Genomic DNA, 20,541 nt, shown 5'->3' on the forward strand with positions numbered 1-20,541 from the left:
ATTTGTACATGCAAAGCAGTAGCAGTGCCATTCTATACGTCTTCGTGCAATTCTGTAGTCAAAACGTATTCGTTACACAACAAAGAGAAAATCTGACAACATAGAGAGAGAGCAAACGATTGACTTGTTCAAGCGACTTCAATCCTGACCGCCTTTCTCCGTTCTCGCTCCCGCTGATCCAGCAGCTGCTCTCTCAACTCCTTGACAAGTCTCAGTTTCTCTTCCATCGCGCGTCTCGCTGGCAGAGACGGATCGTCTCCTATGTCGGGAGTAGCAAGCAGCGCCGCTGCGACGAGCTGGTCTCGCTTAGTTGTCGCCGGGACAGATGCAGCGAGTAGCGAGTCGGTTTGCAGAGCGGGGAAAGCCGAAGTCCCGAGGCACGTCTCGCCAGACAAGAACCGGACCTGTCGTTTCGTACGAATGGATGGGCAAAAACAGATTAGCGTTTCGATCACGTCTCGGCATTGGAATAAATCTCGGCTTACTCCAAGAGGCAGTGAAGCTGGCACAGGACCTCCCGCGAGCTGGGGATAGATTGATTCTCCAGTAAGCTTGTCCTTGGTTTCAGCCGTCCACAAGAAGCCGCTCGTCTGGCTGTCGTGGAGAGAGAGTGCGAGAAGGCGACAATCGCTATATAGGATACTCTTGCAGCCTTCCATGAGCGAGAGCTGGCAGAAAGCCGAAGATGTCAGTCCATACCCGAAACAGAAGAACAGTGGAATCTTTCTCTCGTACTTGTAGATTGAAATTCTGCAATATCTTGATCAAGGCAGGCTTGAGGCCAGGGATCTCAAGACCGTTCCTGATTCTGCGGATCAGGCGAAGTGGGTCGATTTCGGCACCGACGTTTTCAAGCAGTCCGCGGATGAAGCCTGTTGGGATACGGGTCAGCCTGACCTTTCTTCTTCGCTCATCATGACCAGGGCTGGCTTACGAGGTTTTGTCTCGGAGTAGCGCAAAAGATCTTCCCAGAGATCGTTGTCGTTCTGTTCTTTGGCAAAATCGATCGCCTGGTAACGCAAAGGTCAGCGCAGGTCTCGGTACGAATCGGAGAGTTGAGCATACCCGTTGCACATCTCCCAAACGCTCGATGATAAGGTTGAGCGCTCGCTTGTTATCTCCCATCCGGCCGAGCAAGAAGACCATTTCGGGAACGAGATCTCGCGAATCGCAAATTTTGTAAGCCTGAATGTGCGAGAACACCTTCGTGTAAGCCTGCAGCCCTTCAGATACAATTGAGCGCGAACCAAACATACCCGTTCGAGGCTGTAGTAATTGCTCGCTCGAAGGAATTCCATCAGTTTTGACGGGTTGTATTCGGCGTACAAATCGACTTGAAGGTCGCTGTAGTCGAACGCGAGGTGTGGATCCTTGTCGAAGAGAGCATCAAGGTACAAGAATAGGTACTGCCGGTGATCTTGCAATTGCGAGATGACACGAGGTATCTGCGCATGGCGAAGGCTCGGTGGTCAGTTTTGAACTGAGATGCTCCGACGGCCATTCTGATCACTGACGGGAATAGAGTGGGTATGGTCGACGAGAAGATCAATGGCAGTGCCATGCTGCGAATCTTCTCGCTTGTGGGCCTTCTCGCTCTGGCCCGCCGATTTTCGTCGGTCATTACGTTGCAATTCTTGGTCAAACTCGATCAGCAGTAGAGCTTGGTCCTGGATGTCGGTAAAGAGGTTGTGTTCCCGAATCAGAGCAAACACGTTGGGCTCCCGGAGCTTGAGGAAATATGGCAGCGCTTTGCCAGGTTGGCGGTTCAACAAGTATCTGTTCTCATGTGGATCAGCGGCATATTTAGACCAGGGTGTAGGCTGTCGAGCCTTACAGATCGGCGATGCACTGCATGAGGACCTGCGCCTTGGGCGTGCGCTCGAGCTGATCCGTGATCGCGAGAATGACGGCACCAACATCGTAAATCTCGATCGGCCACGTGTTGATCGTGCGATACAGAGCCTGCACCGAGAAGTTTCAGCACTCGTGACGCGCATTTGCTTTGTAGAAAATGCAACGCACTGCATGATCATGTCGAAGAAAGTGTGCAAGAATCATCTCGTAGACCAGACGAGAAAGTTGTGGGTCATGAATCGGTACATAGGGAATGATCGACTGTTCAGGCGAAGCTCATCAGGCCCCAGCAGAGGATGATGAAGCGGGAGATGATGGCTCACATCCATTCGCCCTTGATCGGCAAATAAGAACACCCAGTCCTCCCAGAGTTTGGCATTGATCCCGAGAATTTTGGGAGCAGCTGCAGCAGCAGCATCGAATTGACCTGATTGGCAACCGTTTGTCAGTGTTGCCTCGGCAAGGTAACAGAGACACGAGTCAGACTCGCCATCTTCGATCAGAAACTCGAGATATTTCGTTCCGACATCCGTCACATCGAACCCTCCAACCCTGCCCAACCCAGACTTTTCGAGTGCGTGTAGGGCTTCCTCGTACCGTCGCTGCTCGACCAGCCACACAATGTGATCTGATTCGTCCCGCTCGCGGGCTACGACGATGTCCTTGGGCGAGATGACGTAGAAGCTCTTGTGGTCGTCGGCGGGACACAGGCTGTAGTCCCGACATTGAAATCGATCATAGTTCCGGAGTCCAATGGCATCCGAAGACAGCTCCTCTCCATCCTTCGAGATGATGCGCAACTCGGGTCGACTGCCTGCTTTCCGTCGCTGTTGATCCCGGTCTTCGGTCGCTTCGTTGTCGTACAAGTCTTCCGTCAAGTATGCGAGAATCAGGAACGAGTCGCCGTACGGGACGATTCCCGAGATCATGCAATCGACTTGGAAAATCGCCTGAACTTCGACATAGAGCTCTGTGGTCGAGGGCAATGGCATTCCGAGCTGACCGCGTTTTGTTTCTCGCTCTTTCACGACCGCGTACTTGATCACGTCTGCCCAGGCGATCAATAGGGTTCGATCATCGATCCATCTCAGACTGCACTTGAAGAGATCAGCTCGAGGTGAATCCTCGGGACGCGAAATGTATGTAATCCGTTGCGACGATGCCGTGTCGTATATCCGAACTCCCTAGAGCGCGCGTCCGAGCAGGTTCAGAATGAGACATGGGACCTCAAGCACAAGCGGAACTCACGGCATCACTCGCCCACGCGATCAGAGTCCCTCGCCATTCTGCCGCCCAAATGGGACCTTCGCCCGAGTAAACGACTGCTTCCTTGTGACCGAGCCATCCTTTCTCAGATAGGATCAAGCTCCCAGCCATGCCACCTGAAACGAATTGGCGGGTACTGCGCTTGCTGAAATTGGGCTCGAGCGCGACACATCGCATGGGTCGCTGCAGGTCAAACACGTGGGCTTCAGGGGTTGTCAAGGAATGTATCGCAACCTTGCCTGAATGTGAGGGAGGACCAAAGTCAGCCTTGTAAAAGGTGAGGGCAGCAGCGAGTAAAGGACTTGCCGTCCATCGAGGCACTGGCGACAAATTCGCTTTGAAGATCGAGACTGAGGTCGTTCACCATGGCTGTATGGGGTCTGAACGTCTTGAGGAGTTTTCCTTCGAGGTTGAGCACGTAGACTGCTCCATCATGACTTCCGAGGATCTAGTTGTCGAATCCGGGTTCAGTCTTTTTTTCCAGCTTGTAGCTGAACCAGGAATTTCTGCCTCACGATATACTTGCTGCTGACGAGAAGCGCACTAGCCGAGTCACGCTCGAGGATGCCCTCGGTAGATCCGCCTAACCGAGCATATTTGAGCGTAGGTTCTTCCTCTTCCTCATCGTCCTCTTCTTCCTCTTCCTCTTCTTCCTCATCAGCGTCCTCTTCTTCTTCCTCGGCTTCTTCTTCTTCCTCCTCTGCTGCTAAGCCTTCGGCCTGACCTTGCAAAGCTTCTGATTCTCCCTCAGATATCCCTTCTTGAACATCTAGCGATTCAGACACCCTCGAATCCTTGTGCTCTACGCTGTTCCGAGTACTGGTACCGTCCGAACCTTCGACGTCCTCGGTCTCGTTTGAACGTTCGATTCGATCCTGATTCAACTCGATTCGGTTGTCGTCGTCGTCGTCGTCGACTTGCATAGGCTGACTGATCCGTCTCAATCCTTCAGTGCTGGCAACGACATCATGAACTCCCAGATCATGACGATCGAATGTCGGTTGCGAGTCGTTCGAGACAGAGTTGATGACGATCGGTGTGGGGTCGAGAGGTTGTCTTGCCTTCATTGTTGAACCCGCCGAAGGAGGTGAGAACGCTATTGAGAGAGATCGGATGGAAGAAGCTGCCGACGAAGGCGCCATGTCATTGCCGATTTGACCGAATGTTGAGGGAAAGAACCGATACGAAAGTGCACAGCAGCTTTCGACTTGTGAAACACAGACAGCGCGCGCGGCGATTTCGGACTCGCGTCTTCTCTTTTGCAAAAGCAAAGCTTTCAAAATGTAGCAGCTCAGGAGCAAGACTTTCTGATGCGTAAACAGAGTCCGAGAAAACCATTTGCTGGAAAGTTTCACAAGGGGAGATTATGAGCACACACACACGAAAGTGGACCCCACTTCATAGAGTCAACGTGAGGTAAAAGAGAGAGACTCGTCAACAATGAAAGGTCGAGACGAGAGAGAGGATGTGGTTGAAAGCTGATGGGGCGAGGGAGAAAAGGGGTAGTAAGAATGGAGGGTGAAGATTGGGGCACAAAAATGGAGACACAGAGAGCAATAGGCAGACACGCGGACAGGGAGAACGAAAAGAAAGGGGAAAGGGGCCGAGCTGATCAACAGCAGCCTTTGCCAGCGGGTTGTCCACCGTCGTTCGAAGAAGGCGCAATCTCGATCTTGGCACCGGCTCCAGGTCGGTCCGACGACGACGGGTCGGCTTCAAGCTGCTTCGACGACACGATCCGGTAAATGTCTGTCGAGGCAGTCACAGCCGTCGAGGCGTCAGTACGGGATCCGGCACAGGGCGTGAAATGGGAGGAAAGGGCTTGCCAGTGAGGATAGTCTGGAACGCGTTCTCGACGTTTGATGCATCGAGGGCCGAGGTTTCGATGCTACGAGAGACGCGAGACGCAAGGTGAGCGATCCGCCCAACTGTGCGGGTAGAGAGAATCGCGCGTACAAGCTCAGTCCGTTCTCTTGCGAGAACAGGGTCGCCTCGTCTGTCGGGACTGCTCGCAGATGCCTCAAATCGCTCTTGTTTCCGACGAGCATGATGACAATGTTGCTGTCGGCGTGGTCGCGCAGCTCCTTCAACCAGCGCAGGACGTTGACGTAGGTGGCATGTTTGGCAATGTCGTACACGAGCAGAGCTCCGACCGCTCCTCGGTAGTAGCTATCAAATTCCCGAAAGCGGCATCAGTCGACGGCAGTCCCCGAGGAGATTGAGCAAGCGAAAGAAAGTAAACGCACGCAGAAGTGATGGCACGGTATCGCTCTTGTCCCGCTGCTCGACGATCCGTCACACGCGTCAGTCGATGACAAGAAAAGCTTGGAGCGGTCCTCAAATGCGATTTGCTCACCTGTGTCCCAGATCTGTGCCTTGACGGTCTTGCCCTCGACGCTGATTGACCTCGTTGCGAACTCGACTCCGATGGTCGACTTGGACTCGAGGTTGAACTCGTTCCGGGTGAAACGCGAGAGCACTGTTCAGGGAGCAACGTCCACGACCAAAGAGAGCGAGCGAGCGAGACGAGGTAGGGAATCGATAGATCAGTTGACGAAAGCGCGGGGTAAGCGTGAGGGGGGAAAGGGAGTTCCGAGGCGAGGGTGAGACGCACGATTGCTTCAGGATCAAATCGCTCGGGTCAGCTCGACTGATACCTTCGGATGTTTACCCTGGACGAGGGGAATCACTCACGATTTTCCGACGCCCGAGTCGCCGATGAGAACCACCTGCAACGAGATCGGATTGAGTGACGGAACATGCAGCCAGGACGAGTAGAGTTGCGCGTACCTTGAACAAGTAGTCGTAGCTAGAGTCTCCCTATCATGCACAGACAGCCATCCGAGTGTACGAGGCGAGCGGTGAGTGATGGGATGCGCCTCGGGACTTCGATCAGGCGAGATCGGCACACGACCGAAACACGCGACTCACCATGATTGTAGACGCGTCGGCTGAGTAAGACAAAGGATGCGGGGAAGGGAGTACTAGCGAGAGATGGAGAGGCAGCGTACGAAGCGAGGCCGGCGGGTGCGCGCACGCCGCGTTGAACGAGTTCGCCTCAACCACTGCGCTCGATTCGCTGCTGTTGGGCGGTCCCTCGAGACTTTCGAGGCACACATTCGCACAGCATGTCGAACCAGACGGAACAGATGAAGCTCGGCAAGTCTCCCCTTGTCGCCCCTCTCCCGCATCCGATCCGCTCTCCCTGCACCGATCTGACCTTGTTGACTAGTACTTGGCCATGTTCAGCCAAGCTCGAGAAGAAGCGCAAAGACATGCTTGTATGTTGTACTCCTTGCGCGCCATCCCAAGGCTGTGAATTGCGGGTCGCTAACTATCTCCTCTCGCTGGTTCGCACCCTCGCTCAGGATGGATTCGCAGCTCAGAAGGAGGACCTGCAAGCGTCGCGCAACCGGACCGGCTCCGACCGATTCACGAGCAAAACGGACGGCATGGAAGAGTCGCTCAAGAAATCCACCTATGGTCTCGTCCAGCTGAGCGACTTTAAGGAGACGAGGGAGAAGCTCGAGGAAATGGCGAGAAAGGAAGCTGCTGGCGCGGGCGAAGTCAAGTGAGTGCCCTTCCCGTGGACGGTGCCCATCGCGGAACTGAACACTAGTCTGGAGACGTTGGTAACCGCGCAGGGAAGAGGAACGCAAGGTCAAAAAGAAGAAGAAGGACAAGGGCAAGGTCAAGCTCTCCTTTGGCGACGACGAGGAAGGCGAAGCGGACGACGCTCCAACTCCGCGCAAAAAGGCAAAGACGGACGATGCTCAAGATGCTCAAGGTTTGTCAAATTTGCTCCTTCCTCACCCATCCGATCCATTGACGTGCTGATTCCCGGTGGTCATTGCACGCACGCGCAGAGAAGCGAGGCAAGCTCGGAAAGAACCCGACTGTCGATACCTACTTCCTGCCTGACCGGGTACGGGAAGAAGCCGAGCGGAAAGAGCGAGACGAGCTCCGCAAAAAGTGGCTCACGATGCAGGAAGACATGAAGCAAGAGCCCATCGAGATCACGTACTCGTACTGGGACGGCAGCGGGCATCGCAAAACTGTACAGGTATGAATGCGTTTCCGGTACATCGCAGACAGAGGCATTCTTTTTGATCCACCTCGGCTGCTTGTGCACAGTGTCAGAAGGGAGACACGATCGCCGCGTTCCTCGAAAAGTGTCGACAACAGTTCCCCGAGCTGCGATTAGTCTCGGTCGACAGTCTCATGTATATCAAGGAGGATCTCATTATTCCTCACGTGAGTCTTGTTCGTATTGCACATGGGTAACGCTCTAGAGCTGATCTTGTCCGCGTCGTACCGAGCAGCATTACACCTTCTGTGAGACTGCTCGAACAGGATCTCCGTCCGGGACAGACACTGATAATTCGCCTCGGTCATTGCAGACGACTTTATCGTCAACAAGTATCGCGGTAAATCAGGACCAATGTTCAACTTTGACGTGCATGACGATATCCGGCTCACGCACGACGCGGCGATCGAGAAAGACGAGGCGAGTCTGGCGCGGTCCCTCAAACTACGCCAAACTCCGCTAATGCGTTCCAACTTTTGTGCAGTCTCACGCTGGCAAGGTCATCGAACGAAGCTGGTACAACCGGAACAAGCGTAAGGGGTTCTCAACCGACTCGAGGCTCTCGTTTCATAACCTGATCGCTGGTTCTCATCTTGCACAGATATTTTCCCTGCTTCCCGGTGGGAGGTCAGTCGGATTTGCATTCGCCGAGCCCTTGATGTTCTCGTCCAACTGACGCATTCTTGCCCGGACCACAGCTCTTCAACCCAGAAGTCGTGCGGGAAAAGTATACGATTCACGGTTGATAATTTGTGGAAGACCATTTGCCGTATGGCCATCCCAGCATGCAGCGTTCCAGTGTTTGGCTATAAACCGGCGCCTGGGTACCAAAGTGCCCGCGACCCGGTACCCGGGAACTGCTTTTCGACTCAGACTCGAATCTCTCGCCTGCCTCATGATGTTGCCACCACGCGGGCTGCCGCTCAAGGACATTGCGGATCCTATCACTGCCCCACTCTCCTCTGCGATCGGCTTTTATCGAGCGTCCGACGTGTGATGCATCGCCGGTCGAGTGACCCGATTTTTTCATTTTATCAAGCCTCGGTCTGGGAGGGACCCTGTCGCGTATAAGAGGTCGTGTGTTGATTTACGGTGCCTGCAGGCAGCGGCTGGATGTTTCCCTATCGTAAGAGATGGTCCCGCGAGGCGAGTTGAAATTCGCCTTTCGTGCCAAGAGAATCTTGTTTTGGCTCACATCAGGTGATTTGCGAGCTTGGGACGCAAAATCGAGCCCAAAGTCGCCACTCTCGGCAGCTGTGGCGCACTGGCACTGGGGTACGAAGAGCAGGCGAGCACGCCATAATTTTCGTCGACACTCGCGAGTCTGGCCTCATCGAACCCCAGACAGCGAGCGAGAGAAACAGTTTTCCTGGGCTGAAAGCGACGCGATTCGAGCCAGGACCGCGCGGTGCGAGGTGAACGGAGTCCGAAACCCCGCTTTACCCCACGAGCGTCTCAGAATTTAGTAGGTTCGATCGCCGCCCGGACCATGTGGACTTTCTCAAAACTTGTTTTCCCTCGATCTTGTACCCCGGTCTAACGTTCCTCGATTGGCACCCTGACCTGAGAGATAAGCCGTGGTTGTTTCCCTCCATCCCTCTCGCAAGCCAGCGACAAACAGTGCCGAAGCGACTACCCGTCTCGTGTCAGCCCGGCCTCCACTCACCGCGATTTTCCTCGGAGTTCCTCACAGCTCGGACAAAAAAGAAACAACTTTGAGCCGACCTAGCCCATCCGCCCGCCTTCCTCGCTTCCCCAGAGTTTCCTTCACCCATCAACTTCGGCCCTCGCACTTTTTCCCAAGGTCGACGCCCACAGCAGCACCAGCATGTCACTCGACCCGAACGGCACCGGCTTGGAAGCCATCGCAAACACTGACATCCATGATGTTGGCCACCCCGACGTCAAGGACGCCAAAGACGGAAACAACTTCCTTGTTGATGAGAAGCTAGCAGTCGGCTCCTCCTCGAGCAACGGAGACTCGGAGGACGACGATGACTACGAGGGAAAGCCTACCGCTGAGGAACTCGCCACCCTTCGTCGCGTATCTGGCAAGATCGATATCTCTGCTTACCTGATCGCGTTCATTGAACTGTGAGTGTTGCCACAGCATCGAGACGAGCGTTGCGCTGACAACCTTTGTTGCCACTCGTCAGTTGCGAGCGTTTCTCGTACTACGGATCGACCGTCGTCTTTGTCAACTACATCCAACGCCCTCTACCCGAAGGTCAGCGTGCCGATGTTCTCCTTGTACGACGCGATACTGACGCTCTTCGCGACAGGCTCGACCACGGGATCTTCGGGACCGGACCAGACGTCTGGCGCTCTCGGCAAAGGACAGCAGGCTTCGACCGGTCTCACCACCTTCAACCAGTTCTGGGTGTTAGTGTTATCGCTTATGCTATACCACAGGATATTCGGAACGCTGACTTCGCCTCACGTCACAGTTACACGACCCCTCTTCTCGGTTCGTTCGCAATACTGCGCAGAGAAGCTCACAGTGCCTCCTTCCCCGACTGACTTGTATTTCCCCTGCAGGTGCTTGGCTTGCCGATACCTACTTTGGACGTTTCCGCACTATCTGCTACGCGCTCGCGATTGCGCTTGTCGGCCATGTCATCCTCGTCGTCTCCGCCATCCCATCTGTCCTCGAAAAGCCCGACACCGCGATTGGTGTCTTTGCCGCCGCTTTGATCGTCATGGGATTCGGGTAAGCACGCACGACGCCAATCTCATGGATCGGAATCGACACTGACGGCAGCTCTGGCAATCAGAACTGGAATGTTCAAGTCGAACGTGTCGCCACTCATCGCCGAGCAGATCACTGATCACAAACTCACCGTCACGGTCACCAAAAAGGGCGAGCGTGTCATCATCGACCCTGCGGTCACGACGGCTCGCGTGTACAGTGCGTCCGCCTGCGCTGTGCCCATTGTAGTCATGTTCTCGCTGATTTTGTTTCTTCCCGCTCAGACTACTTCTACCTCATGATTAACGTCGGCGCTCTTATCGGTCAAGTGAGTCGCAGCTCTCTCTTTACACGGCAGTTCACGAGCCTGACCTTTCGCGTTCTTTCAGATTTCGATGGTCTACGCTGAAAAGCGCGTCGGTTTCTACCTTGCTTTCCTCCTGCCTACCGCCGTCTTTGCCCTGTGCCCCATCGTGCTCTTCATCGGTCGAAACCGATATGTCAAGACCCCTCCTACCGGCTCGGTCCTCGGCAAATCCATGCAACTCATTGGCATGTGCTTCAAAGGAAAGCTCTTCAAGCCCACCGAGTGGACCAAGGCTGGATTTTGGGATGCTGCCAGGCCGTCGCTTATTCCCGCGAGCGAACGCCCCGCTTTCCTTACCTGGAACGACCAGTGGGTCGACGAGGTTCGACGTGGTTTCAAGGCGTGTCAAGTCTTCGTTTTCTTCCCTATCTACTGGCTCACCTACAACCGTGAGTGGTTTCTCGAGGTTAACGCTCCCGCTGTCCATGCTGAAGCATCCGTTTTCTCTCACAGAAATCAACAACAACTTGACCTCGCAAGCTGCTCTCATGAACACTCACGGCCTGCCCAACGATCTTCTCAACAACCTCGACCCCTTGGCGCTTATTATCCTCATTCCCATCCTTGATCTCTTCGTCTACCCTGCCCTGCGACGAGCTGGCTTCAACTTCTCCCCGATCAAGAAAATCTTTGCTGGTTTCATGTTCGGCGCTGCTGCCATGGTCCTCGCAGGTAAGGCGTCTCTCTGTTGCCCGGGGCCGCTAGGTTCCACATTTGGGCTTCCGCTAACATTTCGTCCGGTATTCGCTAGGTATCACGCAAACCCTGATCTACCGCCGCAGTGTCTGCGGCAAGCAGGCCACCACTTGCGATGCCGAGCCTTTCATTGCTTCCCTCAACGTCTGGATCCAAACCCCGACCTATGGTGAGTGTCGGTTGCGTAGAAGACTCGATGTGCCGCACTGACTTTAGACTTGCTCTACAGTGTTCATCGCACTCTCCGAGATCTTTGCTTCGATCACCTCGCTCGAATATGCTTTGTACGTGCTGACTGTCACTTTTCCGTTCGCAACATCGTCTAATCTTCTCTCGGCTGCCATACAGCACCAAGGCTCCCAAGAACATGCGTTCGATGGTCATGGCTGTCGGTCTCTTCACTACTGCCATCTCTGCTGCGATCGGAGAGGCCTTCTTGCCCCTCTCGACCGACCCTCTCTTGGAAGTCAAGTGAGTTCCTCTATCGTTCTTCTCGAGTCCTCACTGCTGCTGCTGCTGACACTTGTTGTACTGCTCACTCCAAAAAGCTACTACGTCATGGCCGGTCTCTCTTTCGCCGCCGGCGCCATCTTCTGGTTCTGCTTCCGTGGTCTCGACAAGGAAGAGGATTCGGTACGTTTTTATGACTCTCTTGTCTTCTGTCAAACCCCCGACGCTGACCGTCGAACGCTCTACATTAGCTCAATCAACTGTCGGCTGGTTCGAACAACAAAGATCGCGACGAGCAGAAGAAGTACGCTGCCTAAGGGGCGTCGTGCTCGATTCAAATCGCCTCCTTTCTCTTATTCATTCTCTCTCATCCTTTCTGGGTTGTCGCATGTGTGTGTATACCTTGTCGTACTTGCTCATTGCAACAAAAGAAAACAAACAAAGGGTTGTACAGTCCTTCTTTATCATATACAACGCTATGTGTCTCGTTGCGAGTTTACTGTTCTTTCTCGGGCTTGAATGGGGAGCGTTCGCGAAACTCGTCATTAATTTGCTGCAAGTCGAGCAGGATCAGTAGTGGTCCATGTACAGGAAGACTCGAAGGGGACGATCGTACAGCCATGGTAACCCATTCGACGCCCTCTGTACGACCGCAAACGAGGAAGCGGTGAGCCCGGACCCTTGGGGGATGTCAGGGTAAAGATGGAGAGCCATCTGCTTACCGTGTCCGTTGATCCACTCGATCAGTTCTTCAAGGATCAGGAGCAGATGAGGGTGTCCCGACGTGTCGGGGTGAATCGTCAAGGGGAACACGAACCAATCCTCTTCGCGATAGAAATACTTGAAATGGTCTTTCCACAACTGCAGAGTCACTCGCGCATCGACGAACCCGTGAGAGTTGGGAGAATCTTTGATGAACATGTGAGGAGGCAAGTCATCGAGGTACCACGAAGCTGGGATCGTGACAAGCTTTGTGTCTTTGCCCCGTACGAGCGGTTTCATCCACGATTCTGCTTCCTGCTTGTAATCGATCTTGGTCCACGTGTCTTCGTCTCGGGTGTAGAAAGGCTGACAATCGTGCGCTTGGGAAGAATGGTCGTATTCGATGCCGCGATCGAGCAACAGCTGGATACTCTCCTGCGTACGCGGAGGAACGATGTCATGAGCGCGAATTCGCCACGAGAAGGACACTCCAAGCGGAATATACCTTGGATGTCTCCCACCAACACGTTGCTGCAGCTCGTCGTCAGCGTATGCAAGTTGAAGAGCGACAAGTCAAAGAATCAAGTTAAAGCTCACTGTGACCTTTTGGTGGCTTGCCACAGAAATCCGTGAGCTGTTTGAGAGTACGATCGAGTACGTCTCGTTGCTGCTCGATCGTCATTTTCCTCGGGTTCTCGTGCGAATAGCCGTGGAGACCAATCTCGTGTCCGGCATCGCGAACTGCGGCCATTTGCTCTGGAAAAGTGTCGAGCGAGTGACCTGGCACAAACCACGATGTCTGAGGGGAAACACGCATTGCTTCGTTCAGCTGAGCGTGGTGATCTAATATCCCCCAAAACACACAGCAGAGCTTACGGTCATGTTGTACTTCTTGAAGAGCTTGAGGAGTCGAGGCACGCCGACTTCCCCAGCGAAGCATCCCCGGGACATATCGTTGCAAGAATCGCCCTTGCCATACGAATCGAGCCATCCCGAGCAGGCATCGACGTCGACGCCGATTGAGCAGAGCGCGCGTTTCGGCATTGTTGTGCGTTAAAGTATAGAGGAAGAGGTTTGGAGTGACTCGCTGGCTGATTCTGCACCAGTGCGAGGTGCTGCGTGCTGCTTGGCGACTCGATAAGAAGGGAAGGATGAGGAAAGAAGGAAAGGGACGATGTGGGGACATCAATATTTCCGTCGGATCCGCCGATCGCCCGATAAGAGTTAAACGCGCAATTGGCCCGGAGCAGCTCTCCCCAAAGTTTCCTGTAGCGCGCCAATGTGGCCAGCACTTCCGAAAGCGACTCAGACCCCAGTGAATAAGGATGGGCTCGTTCAGCCAGCAGCACGTGACCGTCCAAACGGGCGAGTTTCTTCTGCTTCGCGCAACGCCAGGTCAGGTCGCGAACGAGCCGGTCGCGCCATAATGGTCAGGGTTGGGTACATTCCATACAGTAGACGGATAGACGCCGATGCCTGCGAGGGTCATACATGCGGGATCGAATCTGTCGAATTCCGATTGCTCAAACACAGTGCAGTCAGGGGGACGTCTCATTACAGACTAGCTACTTAGGATGCTTTGCCACTTGGTTTGCTGATCGTCGAGCTAGCGAGGTTCGGACAGGAGGCTTTTGGACCAGAAGAAAAAAAAGAATCTGCCGGCGCTGCTCCCCACTTGAGCCGACACAATATGCTTCATCAGGCTATCCGGCAGGCATGTGTCTGCCGCAGTCCGCTCGTGCAGCCCCCGCTCAAGCGTGTCCGGCTCGCGTCGACATTGGCCAACCCTTCGATCCGCCTACCGACCATCTTTGCTTCGGCGAGCGGCAAGGGCAAGAGTGCAATCCAGATCCTGCGCATCTCGGGCGACGATGCGCTGCAAGTCTGGCGCAAGATGACCCTTCCGGCTCGAGGCCGTTCTCGAGCGCAATTCGATCCGAAACCTCGTCGAGCGCACTTGCGCAAGGTGGTGCATCCTGTAACCCGCGAGACGCTCGATGAGGGCGTCGTGCTGTACTTTCCCCGTATGCACCCATCCAGTCGATCGTGATTCGCTGCGTTTGCTCAGTCTTCGCATCCGGAACAGCCGAATCTTCGCTCACGGCGCAACCGACTCTTGAACTTCATCTCCATGGCTCGCCTGCCCTCATGGCCCTCATGCTCAAGCTTCTGCCGACCCTATCGAGCTCGTTCCGGATCGCCGAGCCGGGAGAATTCACCCGGCTCGCATTCGAGGCTGGCAAGATGGATCTTACCGAAGTCGAGGGAATCCGGGACCTCGTCGACGCCGACACTGAAGCACAGCGGAAACTTGCCGCTCGTCAAGCCAGCGTGAGCCTCTCGAGGCAACCATTCTGCCCTCTTGCTCAAGCGCTGACAGGTGTCAGTGACGCTAGGGTCAAATGCGACAAGCATACGATTCAATGCGCGCAACCGCAATCGAAGGTATGGCTCTCGTCGAAGCTCTCATTGACTTTGGAGAGGACGAAGGTATATCAGAAGGCGTATTTGAGCAAGGTGCGCCTGGCATTCTTCGCGCACGATGGCACTAGGAAGGCGCTGTACCGCTCACTCGCAGACCTTGTTTTCCAGCACGCGACAAGACTACCCTGCTTCGAGATCAGATCACTCGGCACCTTGACGACGGGCGACGAGGAGAGATTATCCGTTCAGGGATCCAGCTCGCCATCATCGGACCTCCTAACGCAGGAAAAAGCAGTCTCCTCAACTGGCTAGGTACACTCTGTCTCTCGTAGATCCGGATCTTATGAGAGTATCAATCTGACGCTGTTGATGCCGACAGCACAACGCGAAGCTGCGATCGTCACGGCAATCCCGGGCACGACTCGCGATGTCGTTGAGCTCTCGCTCGACTTCCACGGCTTCCCAATACTCGTTGCCGACACAGCTGGACTTCGAAACACTACAGATCAGGTTGAAGCGATAGGAATCGAGCGAGCGCTAGCCAAGTGGGTCTTTCCAAATGCACGCCATGATGACAGCTGAGAGAGACTGATGGCGCTTTTTAACATAGAGCGGATGTGGCAGACATCAAACTCTGCGTGCTTTCGCTGGAAGAACTGTTTCCGCAATCAGCCGATCCTGAGATACCTAAGGTCGATTCTCTCACCCTTGACCTCATCGACTCGAATACTCTCATCCTGCTCAACAAGACCGATTCCCGACCGCCCACCATGTCTCAGCTGCAACTTATTTCGCAGTACCTTGTACGCAACAACAAGCATTGGCTCGGTCGTGGCCGCGAGCAAGAATTTTGGCAAGTGAGCGTCAAAGCTGGCACGGGTTTGAAAAAACTCGCGTCGGATCTGACAGCCGAGCTGAAGACAAGGTCAACAACATCATTGTTATCTTCGTAGCTAGCCACTGACGGGCTTGAGCGAGATGACGTACAGGTACGATTTGTCGGACGAGCTCGAAGAGACGCCAATCGTCACCCATGAACGACACCGGCGACACCTCGAAGCGAGTCACCCATTCAGCCCCAACCACAAGTACTGTATTCCGGAATGCTGACCAGCTGCCTCCACGAAACAGGAATGTCGAGACTCTCTCACCACCTTTCTCGGTAGGCTTTCCTCGTCTGGAAAGCGCTTGTCTTTCTCATGTTTTTGACTGACCTCATATTGTTTTGTAGCTCTCGGTGCGGACGATCTGGTTGATGCAGGGGAAGAGTTGCGCTACGCTGTTCTCGCGCTGGGCAAGATCTCCGGAGCGGTTGATGTGGAAGAAGTCCTTGGGGAAATTTTCGCTGGATTCTGCATAGGCAAATGAAATAACGAACACTGCTCTGCATGTCTTCCTGGCAGAGTCTTCGAGCGAGATTTCCGCGATCCGAATACTTGCGCACGTGTACGGCATTTACGCCCAAGATGCATGCGAGCGTGTCTCATCTCCCTTATCAGCACAGCTCTCCCATCTGCCAACCCTTCCGTCATGGGCATTGAACCAGTCACGATCTCGTATGAGGCGCTCGTATCGAAAGATGCTGCACTACCTGCTCAGATCCAAAAGGCGTTCGACTCTTCGCCCGACTCTCTCGGACTCTTGATCGTCAAAGACCTCCCGCCTACGTTTCCTCAACTCCGCAAAAGACTGTTGCTCTTGAGTAACGCGTTCGCGAGTTTGCCAGAAGAGACGCGCGAGAAGTACTCGAGCAAAGAAACCAGTTACAGCTTCGGTTGGTCGCATGGGTACGTTTTGCTCAACCCCCCCGACGATGCGCAAGATACTGATCGAGGGTCACACGGTGCAGCAAGGAAGTCATGAATGGCAAGCCTGATACGTTGAAGGGTTCATTCTACAACAACCCGTCGCAAGACGAAACGCCGGGGTTGAAAGCGGGAGATGCACCAGTTCAGAACATTTGGCCTCGAGAGCAAGGAGTCGAAGGGTACGAAGGTGAGTCATGCTAGTTGTATGTTGTGATTGCGAGAGGATTCAGCGAACGCTGATTTGAGAGCCTCTGCAGAGGCGTTCAAGGAACTGTGCCACCTGATGGTTGAAGTGGGAGGCCTCGTGGCGGCAGCTTGCGATCAGCTCGTTGGAAGCGACAAGGCGTCTGCGAAATCGGTCGAAGCGCTTGTGCGAGAGAGCAAGGCTTCAAAGGCTCGTCTGTTGCACTACGTGAGCGCATGTTCCATTCTAGCAGGACTGCTGTACGGATTACTCATGCTGTTGGATGGCCTGCTGCGTGTCTTGAAACAGTTCTCCAAACCCGACTCGGTCTTTCAGCTGCCTCCCTCTGCCTCTGTCTCGGATTCGAACGACGAGAAAATCGATGATTCTTGGTGTGGCACGCACATCGATCATTCGCTCCTGACCGTGCTCTGCCCGAGTCTGTACCTCTTTCATCCGACGGGCGATGACCTGCCGCCCACTGTCATTCCTAGCCCGAGCAAGTCGACTGGCTTGTTCATCAAGACTCGCTCCGGTCAAGTCGTGCAGGCAACTATCCCGTACGTCACTACGTTTGCTCTGATCTTACGACTGACGAGTGGAATCTGATTTGTTCCGGTTGTCCCGATGTAGCGAGAACTGCCTCGCGCTTCAGACTGGCGAAACGCTCGAACTGCTAACTTCGAACCGTCTCGCGGCTACGCCTCACTTTGTCAACGCGACCGCTACCACGATGGGGCAACGCGCCCTCGCAGCAATCGAGCGGAAAAAGGAGGACGATGCTGCATGGAAGGCGGTCGAGAGCGGAACTGTCACGAGAGAAACGCTCGCAGTCTTTCTGCAACCCAACAACGACGAAGTTGTCTCAAAGGATGGCGAAACGTTCGGTGCATTCACCGAGAGGGTATTCAAGCGGCATTACGACGAGACCCGGTAGATTAGGTTGGAGCGAGGCCGCAATGCAGAGCCGATTGGAACTCAGGTTGCATCCAAATTTTGCTTGCGTTGACGGGACCAGCATGCAACGTAAAAAGTGCGATTCTGAAAGGCAAAGCGATTGGAATTCCCATCGGCCGAAGCGCGCAGTCGCCGAGTTCCGGGCGCCTCGAATGACGGCACTTGACCCCCTGAAAGCCAGCACGGCCCACAGCTCAAGGTCCTGAGGATCTTGGCATCGTCTACCTTTCGACTGCTTCAAGCCTGAGCTGGAGTCGACACTGTAAAGGGAGCTGTGTGGCATCGGCTTGCAAGAAACAGTCGATCGGCTTCAAGACTTTCGAATGACTCCACCTCCGCCGCCTCCCCTGCCCTACCGGCACTCGCTTGACAACCCTTACGACTACTCGTATCGAGCGGTCTCTCGCCCAGAGCCGCTCTCTCTGCCACTCTATCAGGCGGAAAGCAGTGTTGCACCGCCCCATTTCTCCGAATCTCCTGGACCACCCATCTACTCGCCTAGGGACAGGAGTACGAGCTTCGATGGAAGGCTGGAGAACAGGATGGGACCACCTTCACCTCTAAACAGACCGACTCTCGCTCAACCCCTTCGCAGCAGTTCATCAAGCGGATCAGGCGGTTTCCCTCGCAAGCTCCTCAAGAAGTCCAGGGCCAACAGTAGCTCGTCATCTCTGAGATCTGGCGCTGCTAGAGTTGGCGAACCATCCACTTCGGCTCTACCTTCACCGACTTCAAGTTTCGACTCCTATCCTTACTCGCCTTTGGAACGATACCCGAGTCAGCCTTCCTACAGAACAGACAATCATCGCTATTCAGTGACCTCTTCAGTGGAAGAAACAGAGGAGGAACAGGTACGCTCAAATGCGCTATTCGGTGTAATCTGCTTCTACCCGACTGACGCGGAGGCAGAAACAGATGGCCAGAATTCAGACCGAGTCGCTCGAATACGAGCAGCAACGCCAGATGGACCTCGAGATGGAAGAAGACCGCCGTTTGCAAGAAGCTTTGGCCGAATCGGCCCTCGCCGCCGAGCAGGAGCGTATCTACAGCGAGGAGCGAAGCAGGTTGCAGCGACTAGAGGAGGAAATTGCGCTACGAGAGGCACTTGTGTACAGCCGTGAATTCGAACAGGCAGAGATGGAGCGGAAGGCGGCAGAAGCTCGAGCGCGAATATTCGAAGAAGAGCAGCAAGCTCAGCGGACGCTTACGAGGAGTCGGACTCTTGTCGGTCCACGAGAGTACCATGAGGAACCACTTGTCGGAGACTTGCTCTCAGGGATGAGGCTCGTCGATCTTGGCAGCCCTTTATCCGATCGCAACGGTTCAGATGCGGCTCTTCAAGCCTTCTCGTCTCCCGCAGATGACCAAATAGCGGCTCCACCATCATATTCTCCATTCGCTACCAATTCAACCTCGGTAGGACGACATGGCATTCACGAGGAGCACTCCTTCCCGCCAACGATAAACACGTCGTCCACCCCCCATCCTCCACCAGGCGCTTCTCGCCCACACTTCTCTTCAGGTTCATCTGGAGAAGCGCCTGGCTTGGCTCATCGAGATGTTGAAGCTACACAGTCGAACCAAGTACCGAACGCAGACTGGCTTCCGGTGTCGACTGGTCTTTACTCAGAGTCTCAGATGGAGCTCAATCGAGGCACTTCTCAGGATTCTTCCTCGTTCGACACGGGAAGCGGTCAACAGGATCTGGAGAACCCCTTTGACGATCACTTTGCGGCGGGAATGGAAGACGGGGATGACGGAGAGCTCGGCGAACACGAACAAAGTGGCAAGCTCCATCGATCTTCTTCGGCGACCCGTTGCTCGGGCGATTTTCTTCCCGCCGGTGACATCAACGCCTGTCAAGCCTCTACAGCATCGGTGGTCGAAAGCCTGCAGTCTCGACCTCAGATCGCCATAGCGGCGCCTGCACCTACACGCCACGTCTCTGAACCGCCCCCTACGATCGCTTCGCTGGCGCCAGGTCCGCGCCTGCTTCCTTCGGCGTCTTCTGCCGCCAACACGCCGCAGCCTTCCCCAAGTCTTAGTTCTTTTCCTCATGCTCCATCGTGCGGCGGCATTGTCGAAGATCCCTCATCGAATCCGCTGGCGTCAGAGCACGTAACGGACGGAGTCAGATGGGGATTTGTTTCGCTTGAACGTGCGAGCATGCATCCGCCACTCGAGTCTCGTGGTGATTTTCCCCGTGGTGCACAGCTCTCGTCGGCCAAAAACGAAGAGGGCAAAGCGGAATTCATGTCTTTTGCGATCGAAGCAAAGAGCTGGGCGGCTTTGCTCGTGTACCTCACCTGGTCAGTTAATCCTAGCATCGTACCTTACGTTCGCCCAGAGCTAATCGCAGCATCGAGAAGTAGGTTTGGAAGGAGTCGCTTCGAAGCGAGTCCCCACGATCATGCGATCGATGAGAACGAACAGAGCTACCAAGTCTCGATTCGGATCGAGTTTTTTCGCTCGTTCGTCGATTCAGCGTGCCGAGTGCGCTGTCGCCTTGAGCTGTTGCCGCTTTCTCAAAGCCGACCGCTGTCGCAAGAAACGACATCCGCCTTTGCTTCGACCGCCGAGACCGATCCATCGTTTGATTCCGATTGTCCGAACGTCCACATCGCGCTCGCCAGTCGACCTCAACTTCCTCTCAACCTGACGACCCTCGCGACTCTGCTCGCTTCTACTCTGAGTTACTCGCGTCAACACGCACGGGTCAGGCATCCAAGCGCCTCCGTTGCGCGACAAGCTTGCCTCGCTCAAGCCGTCGATTTCCTCCGGCAACTCGACGGCGAACAAGCAGACGAGGGGGACAATGGGAACGAGTCCGACGAAGTCGGATGGACCGACAAGCTAAAGTCGAGGCTCCGAAGAAAGAAAATTCGCGAGCTCAAAAATGACGCTCAAGCCGGGGCAGACCGACGATCAGAGCTTCCTGAAGGTAAGATATCTCCTCTGGAAAGCCAGAGCTCGGGCGTCTGCTGAATGTTATCTCCACTGTATTCTGCAGGCGCATTGATGATCACCCCTTTCTCGATTGAGTGAATGTACCACCAA

At 54.7% G+C, this 20,541-nt stretch overlaps 8 protein-coding genes across 8 annotated transcripts; 5 read left to right on the forward strand and 3 right to left on the reverse strand.

Moving 5' to 3' along the window:
• Nucleotides 1–128: 128 nt before the first annotated feature.
• Nucleotides 129–4,262, reverse strand: VPS41 (Vps41p; the record flags this gene model as incomplete). Its single annotated transcript, XM_076675936.1, has 14 exons — nucleotides 129–404; nucleotides 486–668; nucleotides 736–872; nucleotides 935–1,010; nucleotides 1,066–1,185; nucleotides 1,257–1,445; nucleotides 1,515–1,776; nucleotides 1,835–1,962; nucleotides 2,023–2,115; nucleotides 2,178–2,281; nucleotides 2,345–3,038; nucleotides 3,103–3,359; nucleotides 3,427–3,568; nucleotides 3,636–4,262. 14 exons carry the CDS (start codon nucleotides 4,260–4,262, stop codon nucleotides 129–131), a joined length of 3,288 nt encoding a protein of 1,095 aa, XP_076537075.1.
• A 470-nt stretch (nucleotides 4,263–4,732) lies between these two features.
• On the reverse strand, nucleotides 4,733–6,054 carry JCM15063_005716 (Rab family GTPase; the record flags this gene model as incomplete). The annotated part of the gene is made up of 9 exons (XM_076675937.1): nucleotides 4,733–4,869; nucleotides 4,947–5,008; nucleotides 5,077–5,289; nucleotides 5,367–5,400; nucleotides 5,477–5,599; nucleotides 5,735–5,739; nucleotides 5,815–5,849; nucleotides 5,911–5,940; nucleotides 6,052–6,054. 9 exons carry the CDS (start codon nucleotides 6,052–6,054, stop codon nucleotides 4,733–4,735), a joined length of 642 nt encoding a protein of 213 aa, XP_076537076.1.
• A 194-nt stretch (nucleotides 6,055–6,248) lies between these two features.
• On the forward strand, nucleotides 6,249–7,953 carry JCM15063_005717 (FAM50/XAP5 family protein; the record flags this gene model as incomplete). The annotated part of the gene is made up of 10 exons (XM_076675938.1): nucleotides 6,249–6,401; nucleotides 6,489–6,691; nucleotides 6,765–6,907; nucleotides 6,987–7,183; nucleotides 7,255–7,374; nucleotides 7,443–7,455; nucleotides 7,521–7,627; nucleotides 7,692–7,740; nucleotides 7,809–7,834; nucleotides 7,906–7,953. 10 exons carry the CDS (start codon nucleotides 6,249–6,251, stop codon nucleotides 7,951–7,953), a joined length of 1,059 nt encoding a protein of 352 aa, XP_076537077.1.
• Nucleotides 7,954–9,035: 1,082 nt separating this feature from the next.
• PTR2 (Ptr2p) lies at nucleotides 9,036–11,726 on the forward strand (the record flags this gene model as incomplete). The annotated part of the gene is made up of 14 exons (XM_076675939.1): nucleotides 9,036–9,301; nucleotides 9,364–9,434; nucleotides 9,490–9,589; nucleotides 9,655–9,674; nucleotides 9,746–9,917; nucleotides 9,982–10,115; nucleotides 10,181–10,224; nucleotides 10,286–10,652; nucleotides 10,717–10,935; nucleotides 11,015–11,128; nucleotides 11,189–11,243; nucleotides 11,308–11,430; nucleotides 11,508–11,592; nucleotides 11,661–11,726. 14 exons carry the CDS (start codon nucleotides 9,036–9,038, stop codon nucleotides 11,724–11,726), a joined length of 1,836 nt encoding a protein of 611 aa, XP_076537078.1.
• Nucleotides 11,727–11,905: 179 nt separating this feature from the next.
• Nucleotides 11,906–13,155, reverse strand: JCM15063_005719 (polysaccharide deacetylase family protein; the record flags this gene model as incomplete). The annotated part of the gene is made up of 6 exons (XM_076675940.1): nucleotides 11,906–11,962; nucleotides 12,026–12,051; nucleotides 12,132–12,546; nucleotides 12,617–12,642; nucleotides 12,709–12,910; nucleotides 12,988–13,155. 6 exons carry the CDS (start codon nucleotides 13,153–13,155, stop codon nucleotides 11,906–11,908), a joined length of 894 nt encoding a protein of 297 aa, XP_076537079.1.
• Nucleotides 13,156–13,801: 646 nt separating this feature from the next.
• On the forward strand, nucleotides 13,802–15,903 carry MSS1 (Mss1p; the record flags this gene model as incomplete). The annotated part of the gene is made up of 8 exons (XM_076675941.1): nucleotides 13,802–14,135; nucleotides 14,198–14,442; nucleotides 14,508–14,628; nucleotides 14,704–14,847; nucleotides 14,915–15,080; nucleotides 15,146–15,460; nucleotides 15,525–15,628; nucleotides 15,767–15,903. The coding sequence occupies 8 exons, from the start codon at nucleotides 13,802–13,804 to the stop codon at nucleotides 15,901–15,903; spliced, it is 1,566 nt and encodes a 521-aa protein (XP_076537080.1).
• Nucleotides 15,904–16,065: 162 nt separating this feature from the next.
• Nucleotides 16,066–17,464, forward strand: JCM15063_005721 (uncharacterized protein; the record flags this gene model as incomplete). The annotated part of the gene is made up of 5 exons (XM_076675942.1): nucleotides 16,066–16,322; nucleotides 16,385–16,530; nucleotides 16,601–16,755; nucleotides 16,837–17,087; nucleotides 17,161–17,464. 5 exons carry the CDS (start codon nucleotides 16,066–16,068, stop codon nucleotides 17,462–17,464), a joined length of 1,113 nt encoding a protein of 370 aa, XP_076537081.1.
• A 343-nt stretch (nucleotides 17,465–17,807) lies between these two features.
• On the forward strand, nucleotides 17,808–20,529 carry JCM15063_005722 (uncharacterized protein; the record flags this gene model as incomplete). Its single annotated transcript, XM_076675943.1, has 4 exons — nucleotides 17,808–18,335; nucleotides 18,400–19,793; nucleotides 19,857–20,425; nucleotides 20,495–20,529. 4 exons carry the CDS (start codon nucleotides 17,808–17,810, stop codon nucleotides 20,527–20,529), a joined length of 2,526 nt encoding a protein of 841 aa, XP_076537082.1.
• Nucleotides 20,530–20,541: the final 12 nt, after the last annotated feature.

This window comes from Sporobolomyces koalae, assembly GCF_050403365.1.
Source record: "Sporobolomyces koalae JCM15063 DNA, S_koalae_JCM15063T_v1_ctg2, whole genome shotgun sequence".
NCBI classification, from domain to species: Eukaryota; Fungi; Basidiomycota; class Microbotryomycetes; order Sporidiobolales; family Sporidiobolaceae; genus Sporobolomyces; species Sporobolomyces koalae.